Source organism: Mustelus asterias, chromosome 9, assembly GCF_964213995.1.
Source record: "Mustelus asterias chromosome 9, sMusAst1.hap1.1, whole genome shotgun sequence".
Classification (NCBI taxonomy): Eukaryota; Metazoa; Chordata; class Chondrichthyes; order Carcharhiniformes; family Triakidae; genus Mustelus; species Mustelus asterias.
Window position 1 is genome coordinate 42,673,201 of NC_135809.1, and position 22,163 is coordinate 42,695,363.

The 22,163-nt window shown below is 44.1% G+C and overlaps 1 protein-coding gene across 6 annotated transcripts in view; it reads left to right on the forward strand.

The window, feature by feature from the left end:
* The first annotated feature begins 13,742 nt into the window (after nucleotides 1–13,742).
* LOC144498647 (protein FAM118A-like) overlaps nucleotides 13,743–22,163 on the forward strand; it is a 139,555-nt gene continuing 131,134 nt past the window's right edge. For 2 of the 6 annotated variants that reach the window (XM_078220088.1, XM_078220092.1), the window contains exon 1: nucleotides 13,754–14,225. In XM_078220088.1, coding sequence (XP_078076214.1) covers nucleotides 14,220–14,225 — 6 coding nt within the window. In that variant the 5' untranslated portion in view covers nucleotides 13,754–14,219. Of the gene's footprint in view, nucleotides 14,226–18,854; nucleotides 18,961–20,523; nucleotides 20,581–22,163 lie in introns of those variants that run through there. The other 4 variants (XM_078220091.1, XM_078220090.1, XM_078220086.1 and 1 more) reach the window with 4 other exon arrangements.

Sequence of the window (22,163 nt, forward strand, 5' to 3'; positions counted from 1 at the left end):
CACACTTGAAATTTGCTTTGTGCACTGACAAAAGGTAGAAAATGCTCAAAATCTTGATTTGGCCTGCAGGCTACCCAATGAACACTTCTATCCTATATCACAAACCCGTCCACTCAGATTTCACTGACATTTACTCCACTTTGGGAAACTGAAATCTGGATGTCATTCAACATTTGAATTTGAGGCCTTGGTGATTTTGAGCCATACAAACAAGAAAAAATCTCTGGCTCCCAAGAATGGATACTTTGGGCTGAATTTTCAGTTTGGGAGTGTGAAACGCGAGCCAGTTCTGTTTCCTGGTCTCAGACCTGCCACGGGGAATAGTCACTTGTTCGAATTTTGACTGGGTGTCCTCCCCCAGATTGGCATGGAGACAGGTCCTTCGTTCAGTAAATAGGAGGGCCAATCATAGGCCAGTTGCTTCTCAGCCATTTTTCAAAAAAAATTAAACACGGAGAAAGGGGAGGCGATGGCCTAGTGGTATTATCGCTAGACTATTAATCCAGAAACTCAGCTAATGGGGCGGAATGGTGGCACAGTGGTTAGCGCTGCTGCCTCACAGCGCCAGAGACCCGGGTTCGATTCCCAGCTTGGGTCACTGTCTGTATGGAGTTTGCACATTCTCCCCGTGTCTGCGTGGATTTCCTCTGGGTGCTCTGGTTTCCTCCCACAGTCCAAAGATATGCGAGGTAGGTTGATTGGCCATGCTAAATTGCTCCTTAGTGTCAGGGGGACTGGTTAGGGTAAATGCATGGGGCTATGGGGATAGGGCCTGAGTGGATTGTGGTCAGTGCAGACTCGATGTGTCAAATGGCCTCCTTCTGCACTGTAGGAATTCTATGATTCTATTTCCAAATCAGTCAACTGTGGGTAGAGGGTGCGAGGGTAGCCTTTGGCTATACCCCCAAGCAGACAGGGAGAGCCTCTAGGCTGCCTGGAATGTTGGCACCTAGGTCTGCCGCTGGGTGCCTTCTTGCTGAGTGCCTGCTTGCAAGCAGTTAAACCGCACTCTATTGCATCAGGAAACTGGAGGCCAATTGGAAAATTCCACTTGGCCTCCAAAATCTCTCAAAGAGCTTGATTGCCTGCCCACCTCATGGGGGCCGGTGGCCTTGATGGGCCCTGACCCTGCAATGTCCAAAATAATCAACAGAAATAGACCCACAGTCCAAAGATGTGTAGGCTAGGTGGATTGCCCATGATAAATTGACCCTTAGTGTCAAGGGATTTGCAGGATAAATATGTGGGGTTATGGGAATAGAGTCTGGCTGGGATTGAGGTTGGTGTAGTCTCGATGGGTCGAATGGCCTCTTTCTGCACTGTAGGGATTCTATGATTCTATGAAATAGATTGGGAAACTGGCATCCAGGCCGGCCTTGTAATTTTCAGGCTTTGTCTGCCTCCATTCCTGACCTTAGCGGGGTCCAAACATCATGCCCTTTGAGTCGCAGTTCAGGCAGATTTTGTGGGTAGAGTAGAAGAAGGTTTATCCTTCACCTGACTTATGTTGTGTCCTGGAAGTTAAGTGTTAGATTCCTCAGTATCAGCATTCTTCATAAAAATCCATCCAGATGGTAAATCTTTTTTATAAAGTTAAACAGATACAAAACAAGGAGTAGTTTCATAAACAATGGGAAAACTATTATTTCTTGACAAGACAATTGGAGCATCAGTAAAGGATAAATTGGTTTTTGAAATTGGTATCAGTTGTTATAGCGGTGGAAAATTGATACATGCAAGTGACTGAATTGTTTTGGTGAAACAGGGGTATTTGTTTATTGAGAATCTCACATAATGTAACCTTCACATCTGACCTGCGGTGTTGATTGTACAATTACGTGATGCCATCACAGTGTTAAAAGACCATTTCGTCAAGAAGGAAAAATCTTGTAATATTTTATAACAGTTAAATTGTACAAAATGGTATTCCAGACAGTACATGATTTCTAAATTCATCATTTAGTATTAATATATTGTTTATATAACTGGAAGAGTATTCTAACAGTTTTTATATTCTCATTGCGGTGCAGATATATTTTATCCTAGTATTTTTACCTGGAGCTATTAAACAGGTTGTTTAAGTATACCTCTTTAACAGCATTTTGTTCTCGATATTTGGAGAATTTTAATGTAACATTTTACTAATAAAATGATTTGAGATTAATTGTTGTCGTGCATTTCTCCTTGGATGCTCACAAATCAGTCAAGATTTATGGTAACATACACCGGTGTCATCCCCTCATATACCTGGATGGACTTCAGAATGGGACTGAATACAGTATTGGCCAGTAATGTTCTCAGATCTGCTCCCACTCTGCCCACATAACTTTGCTGGAAATTGTCCCATAATTTCAAGAATCAATCCAGTATCTACCATTGTCCAGTGGTTGGGGATGGGGGTGGGGGGGGGCCTGGGTAAGATGTTCTTTTGGAGAGTTGGTGCAAACTTAATGGGCCGAATGGCCTCCTTCTGCACTGTAGGGATGATTTCTGTGATTCTAATATCATAGCAAATTGGTTACCGGCTTTTGCCCTTTTATTTTCTCTGCAGCCCACAATATTATGCATAAATATCATCCTACCTTAAACACAGCTGGTTACAGAAGCATTTTTCTCAACAAAACCTGTGCCCTAAACCTCTCTGTTTCACCATCTGTCTTTTCATTTTTCAAGTCCTCTGAATACCCAACCTTTTAACTAAGTTTTTACTCATGCTTCTTAATATTTACCTTCCTGGTTGAAGATATTTTCCCATAAACTGCTTGGGAAGCACTTTGGGGCATTGATGCTAAAGGTCCTATATAAAGGTAAGCTGATGTTGTTAAACATGTGCATAGTATCAGCTGACTGTGAAAAATTGTCTGTAGGTTTTGGGTGAACTATGGCTTCTTTGCCAACCATTCAGGAGTAAATTGCATGCTCACTGGAAAATGAACCCTCAAACCTTTGCACAGAAATTGAATATAAACCAACACTGAAGGTACTGTGCTCAGAACCAAAATGTAAATAGTTCCTCCAGAGTCAGACTCGTGCAGCACTGAGCGGCCACTGAGCTTGGTGAAAATGAAGGGATATTTAATTCAGCAGATTCAAAATTTTGATTCCTATTCTATCCCATGGCCTGAGAGATCCACAGCACAGATTGCACTATATTTGCTGTGTTTTCCTCTGACCTTACCAGTTCCTCTCACTCCCAACCTTATCTATTTTTGTAACAGAGATAAAAGATACAAACAGAATGGGAACAAAGAATTTCATTCTTCCAGTGAATTAAATTAGTTGCTGTCACTCAGAGCAACCAGTAACAAAGTATTGATGTCACTCTGTTATCACATCCCAAATTAAATATTGATAAGCATAGAAGCATATTGTTTCACACAGCTAAATCTCAACCTCCACCCGCCCGACTCCGGCAATCCAAATTTTCTCTGACCTTCAGACATCAGATTATATTGAAAAGTGTTTTTTTTTTCAGTTGGATGGGGCTCAACGATATTGGACACAATTTTACCACCTCGCCATGCCCGGTGAACAGCGCAGTGAGCCGGGAAACTAGCGTGTGATGCCAAAAATCTGATTCGCGCCCGGGGCCAAATGGTTTCTGATATTCTCGGCCGTTCCAAGTGGCACAACTGCTTCGCGCCCAGAAAGGGCACAAAGTACATTGGTATGAGATTGACTGGATTTAAATATCATACACGAGTGCAGCACGAATGCTTTCTTCCTCCGAGATGCTTCCCACTTCTCCAGTGAGATGACATGCTGGCATGAATCAGTACTGATCTATAAAAGTGTGGCTCAGGCACAGTGGTAGTGAAGGAGAGCGAGGAGTGAGTACCACCAAGCACTAACCTCTGGGGTGCAGTGGGGCGGGGTCTCAGCTGCTGCCATGATGCAGGATGGGGTGCATAGGTCTGGGGGTCCTCAGGTCAGGGTTGCCCCTGGCTTGGGGCTCGTGCTGCGCGCATTCCCCCAGCTGCTGAACAACCCCAAGAGGTTTCATATGCAGTCGAGTCCCAACCCCACTAATCTCGCTCTGGTTGCTCTGACATCCGTCTGCTGGATATTCCATCCCAGGTCCCACTAACAGTAACGAGAAGCAGGTTTGGCAGCTGTCACCCAATCAAGGGAGCTTGGAGGTGTTGACACGGTCCTCACACTGCATGAACTCTGCAGTGCTTCCTACGTTGGTCACCTGTCGCATGAAAGACACCTCCAAGCTCTGTATGAACTACAAACTGTTCCTGGAAGCCAGTGCACCAGACCTTCAGTGGGTGCACGGGGATCCATCCTTCAATGGTTTTCAATGAAGACCCCCTTCACAGCCACCCTTATGTTCCCCGTGCCCACCGTGGTGAGGATGTGACAACAGTCGGCGGCCCATTGAGGCGGCGCATGGCACCAGGGATTGTGTTGGGTTGCCAGTGTCCAGACTCAGTGGAACATGGGTTGTTGGGAGGGAGTGACGGGCCTGGGATGGATAACCCTATGGACTGTCCCTATCTCTCTCTTCCTCCTCCACTCCACGAAGCCCCCCCCCCCCCCCCCGCCCCACCACCACCACCCCAAGAGCAAAAATTGATTTTTCATTGGAGTCAGCAGAGCTGGCAGCTATACTCATGTCTGCTGTGACAGATGGGGGAGAGGGCACCCGCAGCAAGGACAACCTGAACTAGAGACTGCAGCAACAGGGGAGATGGAGACCCAGGTCTTCAGGAGCTGTCAGACACCATGTGCCGCTGCAGACTGTGTTTCAGCAGGGAGACAGTGTGGCACCTCGAGGGGCAGGAGGACACCCGTCCCCTTTCACAGTGAAGGTCATGGTGACCCTCAACTTCTGCAGTATCTCCCAGTCTTCTGCACACAAATGCATCCATGAGGTGACAGATGCCCTGTACTCCTGGACAGCCAACTACATCCACTTTGATGTGGGCTAGGCCCAACAGGAGACCTGGGCTGTAGGCTTTGCCACCATCACTAGGATGCCCCATGTGCAGGGGGCTATCAACGGAATGCCTGTCATCCTGGGGTGTGTATGATCAACTGGTGCCTTTTATTTTTCTAAAGGGGTTCCACTCCCTGAATGCCCAGATAGTGTGTGACCAGCAGCTTAACATCATGCAGGTATGCGCACAACACCCGAGGTGCATGCACAATAGCTACATCTTGTGAAGCACGGACATCCCTGGGGTCTCGTAGGGGACAAGGGCTACCTGCTGCAGTCATGGTTGATGAAACCAGTGTGGAGTCCATACCAAGACGGAGACCCATTCTGAGGCCCACGATCCCACCCGGTCTGTCGATGAGCGGTGCATCGGGCTCCTGAAGATGTGGTTCCAGTGCCTGGACTGCTTTGACAGTGCTCTACAGTACAGCCCCCTGAGGTTCTCCCACATCATGGTGGTCCTCCACAACCTAGCGCAGCACCAGGTGGGAGATGTCCTGGAGGAGGGGGACCAGGTGGACACCCCTGAGGAGGAGGAGGAGGAGGCCCAGGAGGATGCAGAGGATGAGGCTGATGAGGAGCTGGAGGATGGAGGAGGGCGGCAGCAAAAGTCCGGCAGGGCCTCACAATTTAGGGCAGAGGTGAAAATGGAACAAACAGGGCAGATGCCGAAACGGAGGCGGGTGGATGCTGAGGCGGGCAGGTTAGAAGACCGACCTCAGTTCCTTGGGAAATTGACCCAGTTCTGTGCAAATGTGTTAGGCACACTCACTGCCCCACTCCATCACCCCCCCCCCCCACCCCCACCCATCAACCATTTCCATTCTCCCTCCATACGCCCATACTCCCTCCATATCCTCCCATGCCCCCTCCATGGCACTTCCTCCCATAACCACCATGCTACCTCCCTACACATCCATGTGCCACCCCCCCCCCTTCCATCCCTCTCATGCCCATTCACCCAGCATCTACTATGGACAGAACCCATGAGCCCTATAACAATGCTGAGAAGTGTTTGCGAAGCTGATGCTGATTAAGTTGTGAAAATAAACACTCCACTTGAAAAAAAACCTATTAAGTGATCATAACTAAAAATCAAGAAACAGCCATTTATAAACCTCTTCAAAAACATAATTGTCTTAGGAGATTATAATATTGCCAATCAAAACTAAGCTCACCATCCCCTTTACAGCTATATCACCAACATCTGCTGAACTGAATCCATTAGTGGGGTATGGTTTTTAGCCATTGCTAATGAGATTTCATTTCACAACTATGTCAACAAAACCTCCAGAGTAGTAGACATGAAAACATTTTTCTCCTTCTGCATCAAGACTTAGCTGAGGAGATAGCAGCAGCATTCCAGGTGCACCTCAAGTTTGAAAACAATCAAACAGTAGCATCACAGGAAAGCCCTGAGTTGATTAGCTGGTGAGTATTGTTGATGTGTTTCCCTTTCTCCAAAGTTAGAGACTGGAAAGGTTACAGGAAGGATGTGGAGGCTTTGGAGAGGGTGCAGAGGAGGTTTACCAGGATGTTGCCTGGTATGGAGGGGAGATCCTATGAGGAGAGGCTGAGGGATTTGGGATTGTTTTCGCTGGAAAGGCGGCGGCTAAGAGGGGATCTTATTGAAACATATAAGATGATTAGAGGTTTAGATAGGGTGGATAGTGATAGCCTTTTTCCTCTGATGGAGAAATCCAGCACGAGGGGGCATGGCTTTAAATTGAGGGGGGGTAGTTATAGAACCGATGTCAGGGGTAGGTTCTTTACCCAGAGGGTGGTGAGGGATTGGAATGCCCTGCCAGCATCAGTAGTAAATGCGCCTAGTTTGGGGGCGTTTAAGAGATCCGTAGATAGGTTCATGGACGAAAAGAAATTGGTTTAGGTTGGAGGGTCACAGTTTTTTTTTTTTTTTTTTTAACTGGTCGGTGCAACATCGTGGGCCGAAGGGCCTGTTCTGCGCTGTAATGTTCTATGTTCTATGTTCTATGAGTCTAAGCAGCAGGCGGATTATAAACATTTAAGATTTTAACTATTCAATTCGCTTCCCTATATTTAAATGACATAATCAGAAGGAAAATAGCTCCCTCCTTTTCTTAATTAGTAACATTAATTATTAGTAGTAGTAAGATTTATTTCTAATTGATGGAGAAAACAGAACTGCTCTGACTTCTAGAATGGACATCCTGTGTTACGTGAGAACTCCAGGACAATTTCTGTGTGTCCTGGATCACCATATATGCTGGAAGTTTCATCAGTTGCAAGTTTTGGAGCTTGTGCAGCAGTTGGTATCCCTGTGGTGTAACCATGAAGCTGAGAGCTTTGTGGATAGCAAGTGTATAGACGTGGTCACTCTGTAGCTTAAGAATATGGAGGGAGAGAGAAACATAGAAATATAGCAACTTGAAGCAGGAGTAGGCCATTTGGCTCTTCGAGCCTGCTCTGCCATTCATTTTGATCATGGCTGATCATCAAAATCAAAATACTGATCCCACCTACCCCCATATCCCTTGGTCCCTTTAGTCCCAAGAGCTATATCTAATTTCTTCTTGAAATCAGACAATGTTTTGGCCTCAACTACTTTCTGTGGTAGTGAATTCCACAGATTCACCACTTTCTGGGTGAGGGATTGAGTGACCACCAGACAGTTAAGAAGAAACAGGTGGGTGGTGCAGGAGTCCCCTGAGTGCAGCTTACTCTCCAACCAGTATTTAGTTCTGAATACTGGTGAAAGTGATGATTCACCTGAGGAGTGCAGCCAGAACCAGGTCCGAGGCACCATGGTTGTACAGGAGGGCACAAATAGACTAGATGAACAAAAGTGATAGGTTTTTCAATAGGTGTGTGGACAGATGGGCATTTCTGTAGTCACAGACATTAATCCAGGTTGCCTCCCTGAGGCCAGGGGCAAGGATGTAACTGAATGACTGCAGAGCACCAAGTGGAGAGGTCAAATGAGCAGGCATCATGGTTCACATTGATATGAATGACGTAGGCAGAAAGATGGATGTGATCCTCAGTCTGAATTAGGGGGCTAGGTAAGAAATTAGCAAGTAAGACCTCAAAAAAGTAAGTTTTGAATTACTCCCATACACAAGCGAGTATAGAAATAGGAGGATAAAGCAGACAAATGCCTGGGTAAAAGATGATGCAAGGGGGAGGGTTTTGGATTCCTGGGACATTTGGACCAAATCTGGGGGAGATGAGAACAGTTGGGTTGGGTTGCATTTAAACGGAGCCAGGACCAATTTCCTTGCAGGGTGATTTGACAGTGCTATTGACGAGGGTTTAGAACTAACTTGGCAAGGCTGGGGTGGGGGCGGGGTGGGGGGGAGGAATGAGGAGGTAATATCAGAGAGTAATGCTAAGAGTAGGGAATAGCAAATTATTCAGAGTAAGTTCAGAGTAAGGGAGAAAGAAATTAAGTCTAAATTCGTGTTACTGTGCATTTATGTGAATGTGCCAAGTGTGGTAAAAAACCGGTGCATTGCAGGCTCAGATCGCCATGTGATTGTGGCTATAACAGAGACCTGGCTCAAACAAGGTCAGGACTGGGTACTAAATATTTCTGGATACAAGGTGTTCAGGAAAGGTAGGAAAGGAAAGAAGGGGGAAGGACTGGCACTATTAAGGAGAACAGTACATTGCTGAAGAGAGATCATGGACAGGATTTATTTAGCGAGAGCTATGGAACAAAGAAGGGACTGTTATTTTGCTTGATGTAGTCTATGGACCACTAGCTATTGGGAAAGATAGATTTGGGGGAGCAAATTTGCAAGGAAATTACAAAGAGGTGCAAGAATTATAGAGTGGTTATAATGGGGCTTTAATTATCTGAATATAGACTAGAGTGGTACCGTAGTGGTGTGAAGGGCAGAGAGGGGCAAGAGTTCCTCGAGTGTGTTCAGGAAAATTTTCTAAGCAGTGTGTTCCGGTCCAATGAGAAAGGAGTCACTGCTAATTCATGCGAATAAGGTGGGCCAAGTGTAGTGGACTGGGAAAATCAGGTAGGTAGTGGATCTCAAGAAAAGGAATTTGTAGAATGTCTAAGAGATGTTTTTTTGGAGCAGCTTGTGACAGAGCCTACGAGGGAACAGGCAATTCTGGATTTGTGATGTGTAATGAGGCAGACTTGATTAGGGAACTTAAGGTGAAGGAACCCTTGGGGAGCAGTGACCACAATATGATAGAATTTACCCTGTAGTTTGAGAGAGAGAAGCTAGAATCAGATGTAATGGTATTACAATTAAATAAAGGTAACTACAAAGACATGAGGGAGGAGCTGGCCAGAGTTGATTGGAAAGGGAGCCTAGCAGGAAAGACAGTGGAACAGCAATGGCAGGAGTTTTTGGGGGTTATTCGGGAGGCACAACAGAAATTCATCCCAAGGAGGAGGAAACATGCTAAGGGGAGGACGAGGCACCCATGGCTAACGAGGGAAGTCAAGGACAGCATAAAAGCAAAAGAAAAAGGATACAAAGTGGCAAGGATTAGTGGGAAGCCAGAGAATTAGGAAGCAAGCAGAGGACAACTAAAAAAGCAATAAGGTGGGAGAAGATGCAATATGAGTGTAAACTAGCTAGTAATATAAAAGAAGAAAGGAAGAGTTTTTTCAATATATAAAAGGTACGAGAGAGGCAAAAATAACTATTGGATCACTGGAAAATGAGGCTGGAGAAGTAATAATAGGAAACAAAGCAATGGCAGAGGAACTGAATAGTTACTTTGCATCAATCTTAATGGTGGAAGACACCAGTGGGATGCCAGAGCTCCAGGAGAGTCAGGGGGCACAGGTGAGTGTAATGGCCATCACTCAGGAGAAGGTTCTGGGGAAACTGAAAGGTCTGAAGATGGATAAATCACCTGGACCGGATGGACTACACCCCAGGGTTCTAAAAGAGATAGATGAAGAAATTGTGGAGGCATTGGTGGTGATTTTTCAGGAATCACTCGAGACAGGGAAGGTCCCAGAGGACTGGAAAGTAGCTAATATAACACCCCCGTTTAAGAAGGGAGGGAGGCAGCAGATGGGAAATTAGAGGCTGGTTAGCCTGACTTCAGTCATTGGCAAGATTTTAGAGTCCATTATTAAAGATGAGATCGCTGGGTACTTGGAAGTGCATGATAAAATAGGACTGAGTCAGCATGGCTTCGTCAAGGGGAGGTCATGGCTGACAAATCTATTAAAGTTCTTTGAGGAGGTAATGAGGAAGTTAGATAAAAGAGAACCAGTGGATGTGATTTATTTAGATTTCCAGAAGGCCTTTGACAAGGCGCCGCGTAGGAGACTGTTAAATAAGTTAAGAGCCCAAGGTGTTAAGGATAAAATCCTGGTATGATAAGAGGATTGGCTTACTGGTAGAACCGTAAGAAGTCTCACAACACCAGGTTAAAGTCCAACAGGTTTATTTGGTAGCAAATACCATAAGCTTTCGGAGCACTGCTCCTTCGTCAGATGGAGTGGATATCTGCTCTCAAACAGTGCACAGACACAGAAATCAAGTTACAGAATACTAATTAGAATGCGAATCTCTAAAGCCAGCCAGGTCTTAAAGGTACAGACAATGTGGGTGGAGGGAGCATTCAACACAGGTTAAAGAGATGTGTATTGTCTCCAGACAGAACAGCTAGTGAGATTCTACAAGCCCAGGAGGCAAGCTGTGGGGGTTACTGATAATGTGACATAAATCCAACATCCCGGTTAAGGCCGTCCTCATGTGTGCGAAACTTGGCTATCAGTTTCTGCTCAGCGACTCTGCGCTGTCGTGTGTCGTGAAGGCCGCCTTGGAGAACACTTACCTGAAGATCCAAGGCTGAATGCCCGTGACTGCTGAAGTGCTCCCCCACAGGAAGAGAAAGGTCTTGCCTGGTGATTGTCGAGCGGTGTTCATTCTTCCTCAATTCTTCCGGTGTTCACCCCAGTCCAACGCCGGCATCTCCACATCATTACTGGTAGAAGGCAGAGAGTGGGGATAAAGGGGTATTTTTCAGGATGGCAGCCGGTGACTAGTGCTGTGCCTCAGGGGTTGGTGCTGGGACCACAACTTTTCACAATTTACGTTAACGATTTGGAAGAAGGAACTGAAGGCACTGTTGCTAAGTTTGCAGATGACACAAAGATATGTAGAGGGACAGGTAGTATTGAGGAAGCAGAGTTGCTGCAGAAGGACTTGGACAGGTTAGGAGAGTGGGAAAAGAAGTGGCAGATGGAATACAATATGGAAAAGTGTGAGGTTATGCACTTTGGAAGGAGGAATGGAGGCATAGACTATTTTCTAAATGGGGAAATGCTTAGGAAATTGTAAACACAAAGGGACTTGGGAGTCCTTGTTCAAGATTCTCTTAAGGTTGACGTGCAGGTTCAGTCAGCAGTTAGGAAGGCAAATGCAATGTTAGCATTCATGTCGAGAGGGCTAGAATACAAGAACAGGGATGTATTTCTGAGGCTGTATAAGGCTCTGGTCAGACCCCATTTGGAATATTGTGAACAGTTTTGGGCCCCGTATCTAAGGAAGGATGTGCTGGCCATGGAAAGGGTCCAGAGGAGGTTCACAAGAATGATCCCTGGAATGAAGAGCTTGTCGTATGAGGAACGGTTGAGGACTTTGGATCTGTGCTCGGAGTTTAGAAGGATGAGGGGGGATCTTATTGAAACTTATAGGATACTGCGAGGCCTGGATAGAGTGGATGTGGAGAGGATGTTTCCACTAGTAGGAAAAACTAGAACCAGACGGCACAACCTCAGACTAAAGGGATGATCCTTTAAAACAGAGATGAGGAGGAATTTCTTCAGTCAGAGAGTGGTGAATTTGTGGAACTCTTTGCCGCAGAAGGCTGTGCAGGCCAGGTCATTGAGTGTCTTTCAGACAGAGATAGATAGGTTCCTGATTAACAAGGGGGTCAGGAGTCATGGGGAAAAGGCAGGAGAATGGGGATGATAAAAATATCAGCCATGATTGAATGGTGGAACAGACCCGATGGGCCAAGTGGCCTAATTCTGCTTCTATGTCTTATGGTCTTATGGTTAGTAGGGGACAGTGACCATTGTATCATAAGGTTTAGATTAGCAATGGAAAAGGACAAGGAATATTCAGAGTGAGAATCATCAACAGCTGGAAAGACAACTGGTTAAGAATGGATATGACCCAGATAAATTGAAATCAAAAGTTGGCAGGCAAAGCTATGCAATAAAGGTTTTACTGAGTCATACCTGGCAGACACTGGGAACACATTTTATGAAACTGCAGTTTTAGCATTGGATGAAGTCTAAGCTGACAAAGAAAAATAAATGTCTTACTGCCACCACCACTGCTGTTGGAGATACCTTGCCTCCCGTGTTTAAGTTGGGAAAGCAGAGCAACAAGTTGGTGGGATTTAATATCTCGTTTGTGATGGAACAAGAATTAACCAAAAAGTGTTTGTGAATGTTCAACTGACTTCATCTCTAATTGCTTATGGCGTTGACTGCTACCTGTCTGATACAGCTGTTTACAGAATTGCACAGATAATCAAACTAAAAGGAAAATACTCTGGATGCTGGAGATCTGAAATAAAAATAGGAAGTACTATAAATACTCAGCAGCATCAGTGGAGAGAGAATCAAAGTTAATGTTTCAAGTACAGTATGATTGTTCTTCAGATCTGGTCAAATTGTCCACTGCCACGCGATGGGCGTGAGGGGTTTTCAGATCACTTCATTTCTGATCAGGTCAGTAATTTATTTTTAAGGTTTACTGCAAATGTTCTCGCATTATTTCTATAAATGACTGTGACTGGAATTTAAATAGCAGCTGAACCTACAGCCTGTTCGTTGCTTGGTTTTGTTCACACCAGGGAGTTTCCGTTCCCAACGTGTGGGTGGCAGTCTACTGCTTGTTTAAATAATTTAAATGTTACGGAGGACCATTTCACGTGTAGACTTTTCCTTAGTGTTAAAAGTTGATATTTCTCCAGTACAGGGATGATCTGCACCGCGTTGTAACATTGCTTATTTATTTTACAGCCAATCTTCTTAGCAGCTGAAGCTTCACCGAGGACGGCAGATCTCCCTATGCCAGCCCTGGTGTCCTAGTAAATGCTTATTCAACGTCACAAGAACAGGTTTATCGGATCATTTTCACTGTTTTGATTGCGAGAACTTGTTGTGTGCAAATAGGTTGCTGCATTAGAAGTGACTGCACTTCAAATGTACTTCATTGGATATGAAGTGGTGTGAGGCATCCTGTGCTCTTGAGGCATTTGTTATTCAGAAAAGTTTGCATAGGGGCAATTTGAAGGTAGAAGAAACTTTGTGCAGGGAATTGATTGAAACAGAAGCAGTTTTAGTCTCAGAAATAGGAATAAGAGACATTGGAACACATTTAGTTCACTGATGGAGGGGGAGGTAAACATTAGCAGAACGACTTGGGCTGAATGGCAAGTTTTAATATCGTAATTTTACACATCCTTCCCTTCATTGAAGAGTGATGTGAATGCTCAAGTCATCAGATTTGGTTGCCAGGCACACTTAGATAAGGCCCTTTGAGTTTTAATATTTTACTGGTAGAATTTTGTAATCACTTCACCCAAAAATATTTTCTCACGATCGAGCCATACATGTGAATATGTAGATAAAGGCAGTGATGCCCATTTCATATTCGTGGTTAAAATAACCTGCGAATTTAACCAAAAAAAAATCTGCCCCTTGGGATACGCAGAGGAAAACAATCACGGTCGGAGGAGCATCCTTCCGCCGAAATCTTATCTGGAGGAGCAGCGGGCGGAACCTTTGTGTTGGTTCCATTTAGCATGGGGTATTGTGGAGGAGGGTTTTTAGGCGGACAGGCTGTGGGCGAGCATCCTGGGTCCGGGGTGGCTATCCAACTGACAAGAATCGGGGAAGATTTGAAAGCTGTGCCGCGCGCGAGGCCCGTCCCTCTCCTGTTCACGAGCTCGCCCTCGGGCGGGAGAAGCAACCGCTGGAGCTCGAGCGCGCCAGGAGGGCGGAGACGGGTCAACAGCTGGTGGTTCCCCCACCCCCCCTCCAAACACAAGGCGCCGAGCCGGCCCTGGACACTCCTCACACTGGCTTTAGAACAAAGACACGAACACACATTTATTTAATTTCCATCTGTAACCATTGTTTCCGTTGGCTTAGTACTTTATGTTGGGAGAAATCGGGAGAAGGGAAGGTTTGCAACTGCTTTCTCAACATCCTCACTCAGCTTCCGCCCTCCTCAATCCTTCCGTCTTGAGTTTACACTAATAATTCCTTCGGAGAGGGAGGAAACAAATGCAGGTAATTATATTTTTGACATGCGAAAAATTATAAGCTCTTGAAAATCGGAGATCGCTGATCGTTCGCTGATTAATAATTCACTTCTGAAATGTTCCTTCCTAATTGTAAACGATTTTGGCCCCAGTAACTTCAAAATGCGATTTTAAAAATGTTTTGAGCTGAATGGTATTTTCTTTCTTTTAAACTTTCAAGTTGAGTTCAATATTGAAAAACTTACCCCCTCCAGATTATTTCATCTTTTTTGCTTTTCTTTAGGTGAACATAAACAGTCTTCAAGAGTGCATGTTGCTCTTGGCAGCTGATGTTCCCATGAATTAGTGTCTTCTGACTGTATTCCTGTTCAGTACCTTTGGTGAATGAAATGCTCTTCAGTGTTGTAAGGGGGATTAATTTATGTATCTATACTTTCATGGACTGCTTTAAAATATATGCTGTGATGTACAAATATACTTCCAGTAAAGCCCATAAATAGATTTTAAAGTGAGTCACTATAGAAAAACTTACTCCAGATTACTTCTAATTGCCGGAAGAAGATGGTGTGCATTTTTTTTGGCAACTGAGAAACTTGCTTGGCCAGTTCAGAGAATAGTTAACAGTTAACCACATTGCTGGGCGTCTGGAGTTGAATGTAGACCAGATTGGTTCAGCGTAGAAGATTTCCTTCCCCGAAGCAGTGTTGCTCAGTAGGATTTTGATTCTTGTGAACCATGGGAACTAGGAGGAGGAGTAAGCCATTTGGCCCTTAGAATCAGCTCTATCATTCAATATGATTATAGCTAATCCTCTATCTCAATGTCATATCCCCGCTTTCTCCCCATACCCCTTGATGCCATTAAAATATAAATAAAGTGTCTCTTGAATACTTTCAGTAACTTGGCCTTCTGTGGTAGAGAATTCCACAGGTTCACTACCCTTTGAGTGAAGAAATCTTTCCTCATCTCAGTCCTAAATGGTCTACTCTGTATCTTGTGACTTTGCCCCCTGGTTCTGATTTTCCAACCAGGGAAAACATCCTGCATCTAGTCTGTCTGGACTGGTTAGAATTTCATACATTTCAATCAGATCTAGAATCATAGGATCCCTACAGTGCAGAAGGAAGCCATTGAGAACACATCAACTCTCTGACAGAGTATCTGCCCCAAACCCCACTGTATCCCTGTAACCCCATGCATTTACCATGGCTAATAAATTTAACCTACACATCTTGGGAAACCAAAGAGCAATTTACCATGGCCAATCCACCTAACCTGCACATCTTTGGACTGTGGGAGGAAACCCAAGCACCTGGAGTAAACACATGCAGACACTGGGAGAATGTGCAAACTCCACTCAGATAGTCACCCAAGGCTAGAATTGAACCCGGGTCACTGGTGCTGTGAGGCAGTAGTGCTAACCACTGTGCCACCCATATCATCCTTCTAAACTCTAGTGAATAGAGGCCAAGTCGGACCAATCTCAAGACACCAACCCTGGTATCAGCCTAGTAAACTTCTGTTGCACTCCCCCTATGGCAACTGAAACCCGTGACCATTGGGTCACCATGTTTGTCAAATGGTACAAAATGTATGCAACATTAATAAAGCAGAAATAGGTTTGGAGCTTTAAACAATCATCAATCAAAACTGACACTCGCTGCCAGAATCAGATGAACAGATTCAAAAAAATTTGTAAAGCTAACATACATGCAAACATAGAATTAGGAGCAGGAGTACGCTATTCGCCGCCTCGAATCTGTACCTTTCAACAAGGTGAGAGCTTATCTGATTGTAGCCTCAACTCCATGTACTGCCTACCCCAGATAATCCTTGACTCTCATATTAATCAAGAATTTATCTACCTCTGCCTTAAAAATATTCAATGACCCAGCCTCCACTGCTTTCTTTGGGAAGAACATTCCAAAGACATATAACCCTTGCAAGAACAGGATTCTTCAGAAATCCAGCTATTCTGCAAAACAAGCCTGCTGTATACACTCCCAAAGGATGGTGACAATATTATTAACGGACAGCGTATAACAGTTTCTAAAAAGAAATAGAGAGTAAACTGCCTCTATGGAATCAAAATTGATGTATCAGGAGACTAAAGAAGGGAGAAAAAAGCAACCAATCTCTACCCATTGGATTCTGCACTCTGACTCCTGCCTTGCTTACGTTTGTTACCTGCTATTGCTGTATCTGGACATTTAATAGATCTTCAGCTGATGGACCAACCTTTTTTTTTTTACATCATTAGTGGCTTATTCCTTTCAATCACTCATTTCAACAAATCTATTAAGATGAAGGCTGAACACATTTGCATGTTGCTGCACCATCCCAGCTTATCAAAATTGTATATTTGAATCCTCAATGGCCACCAGACACCTCAGCCATTTTATGAAAGCCTTTAACTACTAGCTAAACCAGTTCTTCAGTTAGCATTCCCTGTGCTACAAGACTCCCTAAGAAAATTTCAAGCAATCAGACTGTTGCCCTTCCGAAGACCGACCCTGCTTTCACAGAGCTGTCCTACAGATCTGAATGTCTCGGCAGTTAGAGGCAGCCAGAGGGAACAGGAACAGAGGAGTTAACAAATGGCAGATTACTTTTATTGTTTTTTTTGAACAAGAGTCCTTTAGCTTCTAGGTTATTTGAAACCCAACTGCTGAAACTCTACTCTGATAAACATAGAACAAAGAACAACAAAAAATACAGCACCAGAACAGGCTCTTTGGCCCTCCAAGCATAAGCCGATCATGATGCCACAACCAAAAAAAACCTTCTGCCCTTACTTGGTCCATATCCCTCTATGTCCTCTCTATTCATGTACCCATCCAGATGCCTCTTAAAATGTTGCTAATGTGCCTGCTTCCACCACATCCTCTGGCAGCATATTCCAGGCGCCACCACTCTCCACATGAAAAACTTCCCCCGCACAGCTCCCTTAAACTTTTCCCCCCTCTCACCTCGAACCTGTGTCCCCTTGGAAAAAGCCTCTGACTATCCACCCTGTCTATGCGCCTCATTTTTTTAGACCTCTATCAGGTTTAGCCTCAGCTTCCATCTTTCCAGTGAAAACAATCCTAGTTTATTCAACTTCTCCTCATAGCCAACACCCTCGAGACCAGGCAACATCCTGGTGAACCTTCTTTGCACTCTCTCCAAAGCTTCCACGTTCTTCTGATAATGTGGTGACCAGGACTGCACACAATACTCCAAATGCGGCCTACCCAATGTTTTATATAGCTTGTGTCTGACCAATATGTGATTCTTATTTAACAACATGGCTGATTCTTCCTTACTCAATTAGAGACAGATGACAAATAGCGGTCCAGCACATGACGCAAACTCACCACTGCAATTTTGGCATAGATCTATATTTTGTGGCTCTAAAAATGAACACTTCACCACACATTTGTGACCAATTCACTACATGTGGCAGGGGTTTTGGACAAGTCTGCCCTAAAGGGACATTAGTGGACAAGATGGTCTCTTATGACATTTGGTAGTCACATGGTCACAATTACACATACAGCTGGATTTTTATTCCAGATTAATTAACTGACTTGAAATTCTGCAGCTGCCATAGGGTGGGATGTGGGGAGGGGTTGGAGGTGAGGTGAATTTGGACTTGTTTCTGGATCGTGAATCCAAACTTTTGGATTACAGTTGGAATTGCGTAACTACCCTGCTAGTGTTCTTGTGTGATTATTTATGATCTGAGATTCGTATTAACCTTCCTCTAATGGTAACAATCCTATAATATTGCACTGTCTTTCCAGATACAATTCAAGTTTGTAAGCATATATAAATTTAGATACAATGATAACCGTTTCAGTGAGTATTGCATAGTAATCATATGCACAATATTTTTGATGGAATTTACAACCTAACCCCACCTTCATATTTCTATGTATAATAGTTTAAGACCGCTCAAAATTTTAGCACACATTGAAACAACAAACACTCAAATGATCTGGTAATAAATTGTCAAGCAAAGTTCGAAGGGTTTTTTAAAATTGCCATCTGAGCCCCAAAGTGTTGTGGGAGCTTTATAATAGTGGTTTGGTGGGAGCAGGGTGGGAAAATCTCAATTGTGCTGATTGAATTGATGTGGAATTTCACACTCAGCTTCCTTTTTTGTAAGATTCTGTTCCTTAGCGATGAGTGTCTGAGACAATGCCTAGTCATAGGACTGATATTTTGAACTTTTGGTGTTTGGTTTTAAACTTAAAAGTGTCATTGTGGGAGCGGCTTCAATGCCACTGCATGCAGCTGGAACTGAAATTGAAAAGAAGTGTTTTTTGTGCAAAATTAATTTTGTTGATGTTTTAACTGTTGTTCATTTTGGTATTAGCACAATGATAGTGAGGAAGGGGGATATAAATCAAACTTTTAACACACAACCCCATGCTCAAATCATGACATCATGGAATACCTACAGTGCAGAAGGAGGCCATTTGGCCCATCAAGTCTGCACCAACTCTCTAACAGAGCATTCCACCCATGCCCTATCCCCTTAACCGCTATGTACTTACCTCGCTAATCCCCCCCCCACCTCGCTAAACCCCCCCCCAACCTATACATCTCTGGACACTAAAGGACAATTTTTAGCGTAGCCAGTCCAAATAACCTGCATGTCTTTGGACTTCAGGACCTGGGAACTCTGGAACGAGACATTGAATCAATGATGGGAGTTTGGGCCAGCCTGATGACTATCCCAATGGCCAGCTTTGCCAGTACAGAGTACAGGAAATGAGGTACATGATAGAAATTGCCCTATAATCTTTCACTGGTGTGGTGAGTGGGTAATGACAGTGGAGCATAGTTTCCAAGTGACAACAGATGACAATGTCAGCATACAAAGGAAGGTGAGTGATATTGGGATAACTTGACAAGTCTCTTACTGTTTGAGGAAGAACTTTTAGCCTAGGGAGTATTTTTCATTCCTTTCTTTCCTTTATGAAGAGTTGATCAGATCCTACAAATAATGCTGCAGAGAGAGCCTAAAATCTCATTCCTCATGTTGTGTACTTCATAGTACAGGAGCATCTTGTACACTTGTAAATCTCAGATTTACCAAATTGCACTGGGGTCTGTAGATACAAAATATGCATTATTTTGCAGGCACTGAGTGTAACAGATGTGAATTGCTGGACGTGGGAATATGCTGAAGAATGTCAGTGACGCTGATAAGGGACTGTCAGCTGAACTGTTTTGGCTATGGTATATTAAGCTTTATGATGTGTACCTGTCCATTGCAGTATACTTTTCTTCATTGTTTTTCTTTTCTGTGGTGTCAAACAGCAGAGGCACCTCGTTCGCCCCCACCCCTATTTTTGCATCCACCAGATCATGCTCTGGGTTGTTTCCATTATTTGTTTTCAAGATGTTAGCGTGACTGCATTTATTGTCCATTCCCCTGAGGACTGCAGCAGACCTTGTGATGATGGTGCTGACAATGATGGTAGTGTGAAATAGTGAAGTTTAGGATTTTGCCTCAGTGATGATGAAGTAACAGCAAAACTATGTTCAAGTCATAATGATGTATGATTTGAAAGTGATAAAGTTGTATTTTCTCCTGATGGCACCATTTCTTGTGGCAGCCAGCAGGTGAGGACCATGAGGCATGGAAGCTATCCTATTAAGGAGGGGGAGGCTCATCCAATCCCTGGCCCAGGCTGAAATGCTGCTGGTGAGTTTAACATTAGCTCACACTGCATTAGTTTCTACCTGAATAAAGGACTCATTTCTGCCACTGCTGACTTACTTTTTCTACTCCTGCCCCATTCTCTGAATACCTGAATACTCAAACTAACCAAGAAGTTCACTGGAAGACCACAGCAGTATTGGCAGTAGGAACATTTGGGAACCTGGCCAATGAAGCATAACTGGATGGAGATTCTGTGATGTGTGGATTCATTAAATACCCTGTGAAAGGATAAAATACTAGTTCAAGAGTAGGTAAGAACACGTATTCATTAGAGAAGTTATATCAACATGCGGGACTTGGAGGGGTGAAATATGGAATGGAGCATTTGAGAACTAAACCATTATGGTTTCTAATTGAATGACCTAGATTCAGAAACTCAACAAATGGCTTAAAGAAACATACTTTTAATTTTAGGAAATTCTTCTTCACACAAAAAGTGATCAACATGGGTAATAAGTTACCTGATGGCGTAGGGAAATCCAATACTCAAATAATTTGACAAGCATTTGAGCCCTACGTTTGCATGATGTTGGTGTCTGTTTGGTTAGATGATTTGAGCTGAGATGAATGACCTTCTGCATCCATAGTTATTCTTCTGAATTTTACACAGGGTGGGTGAAGTGAATCGAGTCAAACGAAGAGCCACTGACAAATGTACAAGGACAAAGTGAGTTTTGTGTTAATTATGTCAAGAATGGTCTCTTTCTAACAAGTGAATAGCATGTGAAAGTGGGCTTACAAAATTTTTGACCAACCATTTTCTCCAGAATTTCAGGATTTCTCTACGTAGGTTCATCCCTGGATTAATAGCAATGTAGAGATGTGAGCATCAGCAGGTACATTGTGGAGTATTACGTGTTTCCAGCTGACTCAGTGCATCAAATTAGCTGACAAAGTTAAATTTGGGAGGGTGGGGTGGTGGTGGGGGGGCGCTATAGGAGGGTGGCTGGGGAAGTGTAGTGGTGACTACTTGGGGCAAAATGTAAACCTGAATTATTGCGAGAGGGTGGGAGGCAGAAGTTCTCCCACTTCTGGTTGGAACCATACAAAGGAAGATGGTTGTGGTTATTGGAGGTCAATCATCTTTGTTCCAGGGCATCACTGCTGGAGTTCCTCAGGGTAATGTCCTAGATCAAACCATCTTCAGCTACTTCCTCAGTGACCTTCCTTCCATCATAGGATCAGAAGTGGGTATGTTTGCACAATGTTGACCATTCATGACTCCTCAGATTCTGAAATAGTCCATGTCCAAATGCAGAAAGACCTCGACAAATCTGAGCTTGAGCTGATAAGTGGCAAGGACCATTAGCGCCACACAAATGCCAATGACCGTCTTCAAAAAAGAGAGAATCTAACCATTGTCCCTTGACATTCGATGACATTACCATCCCTGACTCCCTACTATCAACATCCTGGGGGGTTACCGATGACCAAAAACTGAACCGGACTAGCCATATAAATACTGTGGCTACAAGAGACTAGAAATCCTATGGTGACTAATTCACCTCCTGACTCCCCAAAGCCCATCCACCACCCATAGGGCACACGTCACGTGTGTTCAAATATTCTCCATTTTCCGGATGAGTGCAGCTCCAACAACACTCAGGAAGCTTGACGTCATTCAGGACAAAACAACCGTTTGATTGGCACCTCTTCCACAAATGTTCTCTTTTTCTCTACCACCGACGCACAATGACAGCAGTGTGTACCGTCTACGTGATGCACTGCAGGAATTCAGCAAGCCTTTTTAGAAAACACCTTCCAAACCAATGAGTGCTACCATCTACAATAGGATTTCTTAAACTTTTTGAGCCGCAAATCTCTCATGTCCACCCAAGAGAATCAAACTCTAGACATTCTCATAATGTCGATGCTGTTTTTTCTTTGCTACGAAATAGGTGTGAACACAGAAATCAAATGTAAACAAGTGATTTCAAACCATATCTATGCTGTATATTAGGAATTAGGAAAAGGCACAGAGTCACAAATAAATCCAAGAGCTACGTGGCTCCTTCAAATAAACTCTGGCCAAGTTACCCCCCCACAGCCCCTTAACATTAACCCCTGGAAGTAGTACCCAGTCACATCTCTCCCTCATGTACATCCCCGCTCTCTTGCACACACCCCCATTCCCAGCTCGTCCAATTAGAGGTTGGCTTGATTGGACAAGCAGCTCTGCAGCACTTTGCAGATTTTACAAATGAGTCTGTCCTGCCATGGAGCTCTGTTGGCTGCTACAATATAGTTTGG